This window comes from Pantherophis guttatus, chromosome 7, assembly GCF_059756535.1.
Source record: "Pantherophis guttatus breed Tessera chromosome 7, ASM5975653v1, whole genome shotgun sequence".
Classification (NCBI taxonomy): domain Eukaryota; kingdom Metazoa; phylum Chordata; class Lepidosauria; order Squamata; family Colubridae; genus Pantherophis; species Pantherophis guttatus.
Window position 1 is genome coordinate 87,984,328 of NC_142069.1, and position 12,565 is coordinate 87,996,892.

At 37.1% G+C, this 12,565-nt stretch overlaps 1 protein-coding gene and 2 long non-coding RNA genes across 5 annotated transcripts in view; 1 reads left to right on the top strand and 2 right to left on the bottom strand.

Moving 5' to 3' along the window:
• The window catches only part of RSBN1L (round spermatid basic protein 1 like), a 30,481-nt gene extending 21,385 nt beyond the window's left edge, over nt 1-9,096 (top strand). Inside the window, exons 4-8 of the mRNA XM_034419081.3 lie at nt 640-777; nt 1,283-1,425; nt 3,507-3,674; nt 7,114-7,222; nt 7,311-9,096. Coding sequence (XP_034274972.2) covers nt 640-777; nt 1,283-1,425; nt 3,507-3,674; nt 7,114-7,222; nt 7,311-7,955 — 1,203 coding nt within the window. The 3' untranslated portion in view covers nt 7,956-9,096. The remainder of the gene's footprint in view (nt 1-639; nt 778-1,282; nt 1,426-3,506; nt 3,675-7,113; nt 7,223-7,310) is intronic.
• Nucleotides 473-2,819, bottom strand: LOC117666433 (uncharacterized). Of its 2 annotated transcripts, none has more exons than XR_004591779.2 (3): nt 2,584-2,819; nt 1,293-1,409; nt 473-766 (listed from the first exon to the last, which is right to left on the bottom strand). It is a non-coding gene; the product is annotated as an uncharacterized LOC117666433 (long non-coding RNA). The 2 variants fall into 2 exon arrangements; XR_015729021.1 differs by having other exon boundaries at nt 1,293-1,507.
• Nucleotides 3,559-5,035, bottom strand: LOC148112958 (uncharacterized). 2 transcript variants are annotated; one of them, XR_015729022.1, is made up of 2 exons: nt 4,502-5,035; nt 3,559-3,729 (listed from the first exon to the last, which is right to left on the bottom strand). It is a non-coding gene; the product is annotated as an uncharacterized LOC148112958 (long non-coding RNA). The 2 variants fall into 2 exon arrangements; XR_015729023.1 differs by having other exon boundaries at nt 4,671-5,019.
• Nucleotides 9,097-12,565: the final 3,469 nt, after the last annotated feature.

The window sequence follows — 12,565 nt, forward strand, 5'->3', positions numbered from 1 at the left end:
TCATCTGGTAATTTAAAAAGTCATTACTGGATGCTGACTATTCAGCTGAATAACCTTGAAAGTACAGCATGATGACAACTTGATTGATTCCATCATTCAAAGCAGTGTTGGCAAAAAAACGAGACAGCAACTTAAATGAGAGATCATTTTCTGCCTCTTATAAATGGAAATGCATTCTTGAAGTTATACCTTGACACAGAGAAGTTATAAAGTAATAAGTAAAAGTAATAAACAGTAAACAATTATTCTCAATATTTTTTTAAATAAAAATAGAATATTGTGTATGAAGTATGAAGACTTTCCTTTTTTAAAATTAAGAACATACTCTGCTTCCTTTAGGTGACCTAAAAACGGAACTTGATACTATCTAATTGCTCTTATTTGCCAAATTTAAGTTTAATTTTTACAATAATGTAGTTAAGATTATATTCTTTCATTAAACATATATTGAACATTGCACTTGACAATAATCTGTATCTAAAATTATGTTTATTGTTTTGTGAACAACATTTAATACCAAGTACTGCTTGGGTTTCAGAAAATATTTAGGATATTTTTACATATTTAAAATTTGCACATTATGCTGAGTATAAAGTAAACTGGTCCTTTCTTTTTTTACTTTAATTGGCTTTTGTTCAGGTAAAAAGAACATATTCCCATGGTACATACAGAGCTGGCCCGATGAGACAAATCAGCTTGGTTGGAGCAGTAGATGAAGAAGTTGGGGATTATTTTCCAGAGTTCCTTGATATGTTGGAAGACTCACCTTTGTTAAAAGTAAGATGGAAATTAGAATGTGTTGGAACCTTTATTTCAAATAAAATTATGCTATTGTTCAGTAATTAATTCCTTAATCTAATGAGAGAGTCAAAATTAATAAATTATTTAGCATCAAGGAAGTAAATATATATATATATATTTGTCAACTTGTATGTTACATTCATATTTTAAGAGTTTATACTTTAATTTCTTAAAACTGCATCCATTGCACATGTTCAAGCAAATCTGAAAGGTTTAAAATTCCTAAGCTCATAACATGTAAATAGTAGTTTGTCTCTTGTAGAAATTGGCACATTTGCAATGCTCATCACTTTGATTTCAAAATATCAGGAATGGAGAAGTTTCCATCTGGGTTTCAATCTCAGTTCAAATTGAATGAATTGCCAATCATGTTATCAGTTGTAGATGGATACACAGTGCTCTTCATTTTGTAAAATAAATAAATAGTTTAAAATAGTATCAGAAAATAACATAGATTTTAAACATAAGTGTTTTATTTTAGTGTACTTTACCATGGGGGACACTTTCTAGTCTTAAACTAGAAAGTCGGAAAGACAGCGATGATGGTCCCATCATGTGGGTACGTCCAGGAGAACAAATGATTCCTGTGGCAGATATGCCAAAGTCGCCTTTCAAAAGGAAAAGGTATGTTGTAATATCTGGTTGACTTCAGTATTCAGTAATATTTAATACTCCAGGATTGGTGTAGCAGAAGGAGTGGCAGAATCTGAGAGGCGGTGTTAAAAGAGGTATCAGTCTAGAATTCTATGTAGCTACAAGCAGACCAAGTCCAACCTCCCTTGAATTCCCTTGACCTTTATCTGCCTGCCTTTAGTTGAGAAGATTCTGGTACATAGGTTATAGCAATATAGCAATTTAATGGGACCTTCATGTGTGGACCTGATCTTTCCTGTCTGACAACTGGCAATGCAGTGGCTGTGTATTGTCAGTGTATAGAGGGCACACCCTAAAGAACTGGTTTCTCAGTTATCACATATTTTGTCCTAAACAACAGTTAAAGTCCAAAAAGGGCTTTAGAGATTGATGTTAGATAGCTAATTACAGTTTCTGTTACTCTTAATGTTCCTCCTTTTCCCCCCCACCTCTTGCTCTTAAAAATGCTATTTCCTGCCAAAGAAATAAATTTATTTAATAATTATTCCCTTTAAGAAAATAAGCAGCCCACATGCAACATGTATGCCACAGTTTGATTTTATTTGGGTCCCCCACCCAATTATTTCAGCAATTATTAAATAAAATAGATAATTCATCAACCTAATGCAAAAATATACTTTTTTAAAAGGGTGGGGTCCCTTCCCCCAAAGAGAAAAAAAAAGCTTACAAGAAAGAGATGAAAATATTATTTTTATTTTTATTATTTTATTAGTCGCATTTTTATGCCGCCCAACTCCCGAGGCACTCTGGGCGGCTAACAACAAAGAATAAAACAATGCAACCAAATATCGGATTTACAAATGGAATTGGACGATCATTTAAAAAAAAATTAAAAATGAGTATAAAAATAATGTATCAAAAGTATGAGGTGGATTATGCGTTTACATTGAAATATCAGAGACTTAAATTATTTCATAAAAATTACAAATGGATTTGGGTAAAATGATAAGAACTTTTGTCAGAAGAGCAAAAATCATAGAGGAAAATGGGGGTTAGAATTTTATGTATGGCAGTGGTACCCAACTTTTTTGGCACCAAGGACTGGTTTCGTGGAGGGCAATTTTTCCACGGACTGGGGAGGCAGGGTGGGGGGGGGGGGGAGAAGATTGCGCAATCTAGATCCCTTACATGTGCAGTTTACAGTAGAGTTCACACCCCTATGAGAAATCCAGTGCCTGATGATCTCGGGTGGAGCTGGAGCAGTGACGGTAGCGCTTGGGAGTGGTTGCAAAATACGGATGGAGCTGGCTCGCTTGCCCCTTGCTCACCTCCTGCTGTGTGGCCCAGTTCCAAACAGGCCACAGACCGATACTGGTCCGTGGCCCAGGGATTGGGGACCCCTGATGTGTGGGACTTAAAGAAGGCTGGAAGGAAGGAAGGAAGAAAAAACAACAACACAAAATTGGTTTGACCATGTTGAATGATGAGTTGCTATCTTTGATGACATTCAATGGTTAAATAATAATAACAGATTGGCTACTGCTAAGGATGTCTTAAATAACACAGGCGTATTAAAAAAAAATAGGGTAAGTCTTTCTGTGATTTATTTTCATATGTAAAATACTCACTTTTGCAGAGTTTGATCCAGGACATGCTCATATCCATGGGTCCGCCCTTAGTGTTTTTATTTAACCTTTAGGCAGACATATCTCAGTGTTGAGAACTCTGCCTCAGTGCTTATATTTCGACAGTGTGTTGGAGGGTTCTTTTATGGAAAGGGATATTCAGTTATGGCTATGTTAATTAAAGAGCAGGTATGGTCTAGTGATCAAAGTGTTGTGGTTTAGGGCAAGGAAAATCCCAGGATCTTGTCCACTTTTAGCCATAGAAACTCACTTGGTGCTATTTGGACTAATCGCCCTTTCTCAGCCTGTCCTATCTCACGGAAGAATTGGAAGACGGTATGAGATATATATATATATATATATATAAGTGTTGGGATTGGGTTATTTGTAGGACTGTCTCTCCCCACTTTATGCTGTGAGTGAAATTAAACCTATGAAGCTGAAATCTTTATAATGCGTACCCTTTCTTTTATTTTGTTTTAACAGAACTACCAATGAAATTAAAAACCTGCAGTACCTACCTCGTACTAGCGAGCCTCGTGAAATGCTTTTTGAAGACAGGACGCGAGCACACGCAGATCACATAGGACAAGGGTTTGAACGACAGACTACAGCTGCCGTCGGAGTGTTAAAGGCAGTGCATTGTGGAGAATGGTATGTAATTGCCGGTCGGTTCAGGAAAATATCTGCAGAATACCTAGTGTAATACCTAGTGCAATAAGAAAATTGTCTGAAAGTGGGTTATGATAGCATCTTTCAAGTACTTGAAGGGGTGTCTCACAGAAAAAGATCAAGTCTTGTTTTCTGTCATTCACAGGTGCAGAATATGGCACACGGATGTTTATAGATAGAATATTTATAGCTCAGGGTTGTATTGTGGGCTACTTGCTAGTCTTCTTGCAGACATTTCATTGCCAAACTAGGTAACTAGTACTAAAAGGGAGTGGAGTTTGCTCTTGTTTTTATATACTAGTGGCTTGCCCTGCCAGTGTAAGAGCAAACCCATCCCTTCTAGCACTTCATAGGGTTACTTCATTGGGTTATAAGATGCCTGCAAAAAAAACGACCAAGCTCAGAGAGTATCAAAGATCCCACACAATGATTTTTAATTATAGATCGAGGCAATTTTGGATTAGGAAACTTATTTATTTATTTATTTATTTATTTATTTATTTATTTATTTATTTATTTATTTATTTATTTATTTATTTTGTATACCGCCCTTCTCCCAGAAGGGACTCAGGGCGGTGAACAGCCAAAATTAAAAAACATACAAATACAAAAGTTAAGATAATTAAAAAGAATTAAATCACTAGCTATCACAACATATCCTATTGATAAGAGCAGGCTGATAGTGGAACCAGTTAAACCAAGAGATTCAGAGATCTTTTTCACTGGATATCTTCAAACATACTAGTCTGGGAGGTTGGATTAAATGTCCTTTTCTTAGTTTTTTCTCGACATTTTATCAGTAGACATACCATTTAGTAAGAATTTTCATATTAAACAGCATTTAGCAGCATTAAAAGAAAGACGTAAAATGATACTGAAGGAAGACTTATTTTTGTTGCCCTATTTATCAATGGGGGTAATCCACATAGTTACCTAGAAAAATGAAAATTATATCTTGATTGGAGAACTGCTAATTACCTGACACTTATAGAATGGAAAAATGAGATAATAATAATTAATCTTTTGGTTTGAAATTGGATTATATAATTAGTAGTAAAGCCTCCCAAGTCCTATACATATTTCCATTCTCCATATAGTTTTCTTGGAAATAATACTTTGCTTCTGTCTGTTTCCCTGACTAATCAACAGCAGTAAGAATAGCCTGAAGGTTTCTCAGCATAGCTTCCAACCTCAGACAGTGCTAGCCAGACACTGCCATGTACTGAGTCAGCGGCTTGTCTGACTTGTGAATCCTATTGCTTTACTCTCTTCTCATAGCTCAGTGTAAAACATTTCTTGAATTCATTTCTATGTTGCCAAACTGTTTGGTTCTCTCATCACTAAGCAACAATTAGTACAAGACACAGAACTTTGGCATCAATTACTACAATGTCTTCCTCATCTCTGTTAAATTTAAATTTAAAAATATTTATTTATTTATTTATTTATTTATTTATTTATTTATTTATTTATTTATTTATTTATTTATTTATTTATTTATTTATTTATTTATTTATTTATTTATTGGATTTGTATGCCGCCCTTCTCCCGAAGGACTCAGGGCGGCTCACAAAATAAGAAACAAAGAATACAAAAGTTAAAAGACAAATTAAAACAGAATATCCAATAAATAAGGTTAAACGTGGGAATACCAATTAAAATTTAAGATTTAAGAATTTAAAATATGCTAAATGAGCTTTACTTCCACAGTATACTCAATATATGGGACAGTTTTCAATAGTCCCGTTTTACATTTTGTACAGTTACAAAAACAATATTGCTGTAAGACATTTAATTTTCCAGTAATTGTGTATCAGAATCAACTTTTAGTTATAGAATGCAGTAGGAAAGAAAAACCAACAAATATATAGAGACGCACACTTACATAGTGGGGCGGGGGGGGGAGAGTGTATTAAGAGTGTATTAGAGAGAGAAAGAGAGTATTAGAGAAAGAGAGAGCATTAGAGGGTGAGAGGATTGGATCAGGATTTTTCTGATTGGCTAGAAGAAAATAGCCGTCCTTCAACTGTTTTACCTGTTTCATTTTCCAATATAGCTATCGCCTCTTCTTTGTTGCAAGAATAGCTCATTGGCTGGTTGATTGAGTTAAATATTAAATTTTTCATCTTCATTCTCAATGTTTTTTGTCTGATGGATGAAGGAACTTTCATTTGCTAAAGTGATATTTTCAGCATCTTCTTCTAATACTTCCTATTTTGGGCACAAAGAAGAGGAGCTATTTTTGGAAAAAAACTGATAATGTAAATTATACAAATCATACATCAGTGAATTACAATATAGGTTTAGCAAATGGCTCATGATGCCTTTCAGCACTACTGGTTGATGCAATTTGCATACTGCAATCAGCTGGGCACTCCATCTGTGATTGTGCAGCCTGATGCCAAGATCTTCTCCTGGCTGAATTTTTCTCCCCTCTTCTGTTCATCTTTCATCCTCAAATGCTTGAATGTTTTAGGAACTGTGCGCCAGAATAAACCAGTCTCATCTGCATTGCAAATCTGACACAGTATGAGGCATTCATTCTGGGTTATGTTATGTAACCTTTTCCTTAAAGCCTAACTTTCCTCCATTTGGACAAACATTCGCCATCTGTATGTTCACAGTTCCAAGATTAGACAGTTCCACATACATGCAAGTCGAGGTGTACTTTTGCAATTGTATTAACTGCTAATTTTTAGTTTTATTCCCCATAATTAACAATACTTGAAGATAGTGTTCCACCACTGTTTCTTCGCTAAGTGGGGTTTCATGTCCCACTTTAAATGTTCTTTACCCCAAGTGTTTATGTGCTGCTATGATTTATAATACACTGAAGATATAATTCTGTAGTCCTCGATGTACGACCACAATTGAGTCCAAAATTTCTGTTTTCTAAGCGAGACAGTTTTTAAGTGAGCTTTGTTTCATTTTGCGATCTTTTTTGCCACATTTGTTGTGAATCACTATAGTTGTTAAATAAGTAACACGGTTGTTAAGTGAATCTTGCTTGTCAGAAAGTCGCAGAAGGTGATCACATGACCCTGGGACACTGCAACCGTCATAAATATGAGTCAGTTGGTTGACTCAGCCTTCCATCCTTCCAAGATCGGTAAAATGAAGACCGAGATTGTTGGGGGCCATATGCTGACTCTGTAAACCGCTTAGAGAGGGCTGTGAAGCCCTGTGAAGCGGTATATAAAGTCTTAAGTGCTGTTGCCATTATCCTTGCCGAGTGTCTGAATTTTGATTACGTGGCCATGAGGATGCTGCAGCAGTCAGTTTACTGTTGTAAGTTGAGGATTTACCTGTACAGCTCTGTATTTTTATAGACTTTTGCTTAACTTGCCTATAAAAAATCAGTAACAAATTTTTAATAAACCTGAATGGCAACTTTGGTTATTTTTTTTCCCCCCATGTGTAGGGTTGAACAACCTCGCATAACCAAAGACGTAATTTGTTTTCACGCGGACGATTTCTTAGAGGTAGTTCAACGACTGCAGTTAGATTTGCACGAGCCTCCACTTTCCCAGGTAACTTGTCTCGATAGCCGGATGACGTTTTAAGAATGTTCCGAATCTTTGAAGGGGGCTCTTTTATTTTCTCTCTTTTTCCTTCTAGTGCGTCCAGTGGGTGGACGACGCAAAACTTAACCAGTTACGAAGGGAAGGCATCCGATACGCCAGGATTCAGTTGTACGATAACGATATTTATTTTATCCCACGGAATGTTATACATCAGTTTAAGACGGTTTCAGCGGTGTGCAGTTTGGCGTGGCACGTGCGGCTCAAGCTCTATCACTCGGAGGCAGAAAACAAAACCGCCTATGACACGGATCCCCCGACCGATGCCACATCCTCTCTGACGGGACTTCAGACTGTGGGTGCCACCCATCCCGCGGACGTCCACGCCTCCGAAGGAACCAAATTCTTAAATAGCCTTCAGACTAAATACGTGAAACAGGAGGTTTCGTGCCCGCCACACGAACCCGATTTATCTCTTCAGAATCCCGAGGAGACCCTTCCCGTCAACCTTCCAGAAAAGATGGCGCCCGCCTCCACTGCTGCAGAATGTCCGAAAGCAAGACTGGATCACACATATTTGACAGGGTGGAGACTTGAGACTGACTCAAACCCTGAGCCTGGCCACAAATACTTACAGGACAGCGTGTGCCCCGGGGGTCATGTGAATCTGGAAGACACGAGACACAGGAGCTCAACTTACCCAAGTCTGCATGGCAAACCAGATGATGATTTTTTGTGTTAAGTGTGTGTGTGTGCGTGTGCGTGTGTGTGCGCGTGGGCCTGCATATATGTTTTTAAAGTACTTTTAAAATATAATGACAACAATGTAAGGAGGCTTACAATTCTGTGAGGCAGGATGTCTTTCTTGAACTGCCCTTACAGCTGTGGCAACATAAAATAGTACATGTAGCTTTGTAACATTCCTCAGTGCCTGTCCGTAACTGTAAACTGTTTGAAAGCACTTAGGGCCAGATGCACTGTAAACACTGCAGGTATAACATAAAAAAAGTCTTTAAATATGAGTTGTAGGTTTTAGAATAGAGCTGACATTTAACATATATATTTTTTGTAAGATAAGCCAGAATTCTTTTTGACAATTCCAGGCTTTTCCATAGAGCTTATTTATACCATTTTTTTTTCCTTTTTAATGTGTCAGCACTGTAGTGTAAATAGCTTTTTTTAAAAAAAAATACACACACACAAAACAAAATGAAACAAAAACAAAAAAAAACTTTTTAGTGTGATTTATATTAAAATGTGAGCCGCTTAATAAAGGTTCATAATAATTATTTTTATTTTGAAAAATCTCAGTCCTGGTTTAAAAAAAAAAAGGGAAATATTCTTATATTAAAAATGCATAGATGTATTAAGTAAGATAGAATTTGTTGTTGAATTTCCACAAAATCTTCACCTGGAGAAGAATAGGAAGGTTCATTGCCTTTTGGTCGGATGCTAGACAGTATGTCGAAACGAAAGCATAACACTCTTCCTTTTTCCTATCTTACGAACATTGGACTTCAGCAAGGACTGAACATTTGAGTACTCTTGACAGGCATATCACTAAAGTGGAGTCCTAATGAGTGGCAAATCGTAAATAAATACAAAAAAGAGGGATACAAAAAAGAATACTACTACAGTTTGCCGGTTATTTGAACAAAATATATAAATAGACCCGCAATGATCTACTTAATTCTTTTTTCCCCTGTCCTTTGGTTGGGAACTTAATTCTGTAACGGCAACAAGCAGACGACAACAAGAAGAGTTTTACAATAAATGTAAGAAAGGGGGTGGGGGGAAACATTTCATTTCCAACCAAGATATAGTGCTGGATCAATGTGAATTTCCCTCATGCATCTGGCTAAATAAAGCTAGGAACATGCTTAGTTTAATTCCTTCTGTGCCAGAACTTTAAAAGTTTTCCTTTATCTAACAGAACACAGAAACATCTGTCTATTTCTGACCTTTTATGGCACAAACGATGACTTCCATTATTCCCAGCAGGGAATATAATATGAAAAAATATCTATTATCCACCTGTCTCGTCAATTCCATTTTGAGTCCTCAGCTTTGCCATTCAGGTGATGACTATCTTCACAGCAGCCCCTGGCCCCACAATTGGGTTAAACGCGCAATAAAACCCGTCCTTGTCGTAGAGTTTCTTAGCTTGTGTTGCTGTAATTGTAATTTTAGAGACAAGCAAATCATTAGACTTTAATTTGCGCGTGGAGGTGTTTTTTTTTTTACAGCGAGGTTTAATGTGTGAGCCTGAATCCAAAATGCCACAGAAGCTGCTGCTGCCAGAAAAAAAGATTTGAGAATCAGCTAGCCTTCAGTGGGACCAGGGGAATCTCTAATTTAAAATTGATCTGCGGTAGGGAATATATACTGCCCTGTTTCTATACAAAAGAGAGGCAATATGAAAATACCCAGCTGGTGTGCTTTGCTATACTGTGTGAGTATAGGTGGAAGTGCCTGGGGTAGGTTCTGAGGTATACATTGCAATTGTAGAACCGTCAACATTTAAAGAAAAGGCAGATATGCAGAGTGATTAGATACAAGGAGGGAGAATAATTCACCTGTGGTAACCAAACTTTGGGTTAGAATAGTCCATGTTCATGATTCTTGGCCTCTTCCACTTTTGTGGGTTATTTTGAGGCTGTTGAAAAAGAAAAGCACAGCCAGAAAGAAAAAGAAATGCCCTTATTAAAACCAGATACAATAATTGCTGTGCATTTGAAGCACGGAGGATGATTTCCAGAACAGGGGTCTCCAACCTTGGCAACTTTTAAGACTTGCGGACTTTAAACTCCAACTTCCTCACCAGCTGCTGAGGTCCACAAGTCTGAAAAGTTGCCCAGGTTGGAGACCCCTGTCCTAGAAGGCTCTTGCTATGAATATAAGTGTCAACATGGTTTTCTATACAAAGTGACGGTCACAGCCCTTTCAGATTGCTGATGTCGGCAAACGCCACTATTTTCGTGTTTTTTTTTTTCTCCTTTTTTGTACATTGTACATTGTACATTTGTACGTTCGATAAACATGTCTTAACAATGTCGGGCAGTTTCTGTAAGAGGCTGCTTTTGTGTGTTTTCCCTTTGAGGTTGATGCAGTGGGCTGAAAATGTCGCAAAGTGCTGAAACCTTTTTGTTGAAACCGATGGTTCACCTGAAACTTAAGCTGTCGTTGGATATTGTCATTTCTGTCCTTTTGTTAGGGCTATTATATCTGGTGTGTAAAAAACTTGGGTGGCCTCTAGAAGGCAGCAATGAGTTAAGAGTTTTCTAATACTCTCTGCTGTCAACTAGTACTTCCCTCCCATCTTTGCGCCCCAAATATATTAGCCGTAAGTCTCCAGAAACAATGTCCTTCCTGGTCTCTTTCCACTTACCTGGTTTGAATGATGCAACAACAGATAAACGCTACTTTTTTTTTAAAAAAAGTGCTTCGAGTTTCTTCATAACTCTCCACCTCACTCTCAATTTTAAGAAGAAACTATTTTCAATCTGTATAGTTTCATCTTTCCCAACTAGGATCTGAATTGTTGGGGTTAGGTTAGTTATGACACCCTACCTTCCCTCTATTTTTTAAAAATACAAGTAGTCCTCGACCATACGACCACAGTTGAGTCCCAACGTTTTTGCTGCTAAGCGAAACAGTTAAGTAAGTTTTGCTCCATTTTACAACCTTTCTTCCCACCGTTGCTAAGTGAATAACTGCAGTTGTCAAGTTAATACCGCGGTCGTTAAGCGAATCCGGCTTCCTCGTGGACTTTGCTTGTCAGACAGTCGCAAAAGGGGATCACGTGACCCTGGGACGCTGCAACCGTCATAAATACGAGTCAGTTGCCAAGCGTCTGGATTCTGATCAAGTGACCGTGGGGAGGCTGCAATGGTCATAAGGGTGGAAAACAGTCATAAGTCACTTTCTTTCAGGGCCGTAACTTTGAACAATCACTAAATGAACTGTTGTAAGTTGAGGATTACCTGTATTATGTAATAGGCAATCATTAGCAATTGGGTTGGAGAGAGGTTTGTGCTTAAACATTTTTTTTCCTCCTGATTTTGGAATTTGAGATAACGATTATAATACTCCCTGTTCAGTGAAGTATAGAAAAATATGGCTTAGTGTTTCTGAAAAATGAAGTATTTGCCGCAATTTGGATCCTGGACCTATTGTTTTGCTGGAATGTAATCGACTACAAAATTTGTTTTGAAGTGGAAAATGTTTGTACTGTGTATTCTAGACAACAGTGGAACATTCCAAAACTTTTAATTCATGGATTATGCTTAAAACTTGATTTAATCATAGTGTGCAAATCACGTTTGCTTCGTTGAGAAGGTGATGAATGCTATAGGCACTTCCTGATGGGAGAGTCCTATAACTTACTATTTATACTAAACCAGTCAAGCAAAATTGTAATTCTTCTGAAGAGACCAAGTTGGGAAAGTATGTGTGGGTTATTATTTAGACTTTTACTACCAAACTGAATGGCTTTGGTCCAAAAGCTAGTTCCTTACTATCTGGTCTCTAGTCAACTAAGCAAAGGAAGAAAAGAAGTCATAAAATTTCTATCAATATAAACTTGCAGAAGCTAGAACAAGCAGGAATCAGATTGCGGCTGCAATATTCTTCCTGTTAACAGTTGCCAGTACTCTTCCTTCCAAAAATTCTTCTAACCATACCATTTAAAAAAAGACCGCGTTGCTTTGCTCTCGGTAGAAAACGAAAACCCCGATGAGTTGCTATATTTTTCCTTTGTGGAATACTATTGGTTTACCTTTATCGAGAACAAACAAAAATGTTCCCTCTGTTGAAAAATAAGTGACATAGCCCATAAACTCATGTCATTGAATATTTCATTGTATGTAAGGCTAGGCTAAAGTGTGCTAAACTGATTTGTCTTAAGGATGGTTTAGATATGCCACAATGGTGGGATTTGCATTTTGCTAATCTGTACAGAAACAAACCACAGTACAGGTTAATACATGTGTGAATACCGGGTGTGAATGGAAGAGGTAAGTTAACAACGAGGAAGCAATATATCTTCAGATTATTTTATGTAATAAGATATATATTGCTTCCTCGTTAACTTACCTCTTCCATTCACACCCGGTATTTAATGTCAATTGCTTTTATTTTATTCATTGAAAAAGGGGAAGATTAGACAGAAAATCATTTTTTTTACACATAGAACTAATTATATATATATATATATATATACACACACACACACTTCTCAAGTTTTCATGGGTGTGTATATGTAAAAAGTTAAAATCTCAGGTGTTTTCCCGCGTCAGGACACAGAGTTGCAGGCTAACCAGCGATAGAAAAGCGACAACTCCGATCTCGCAA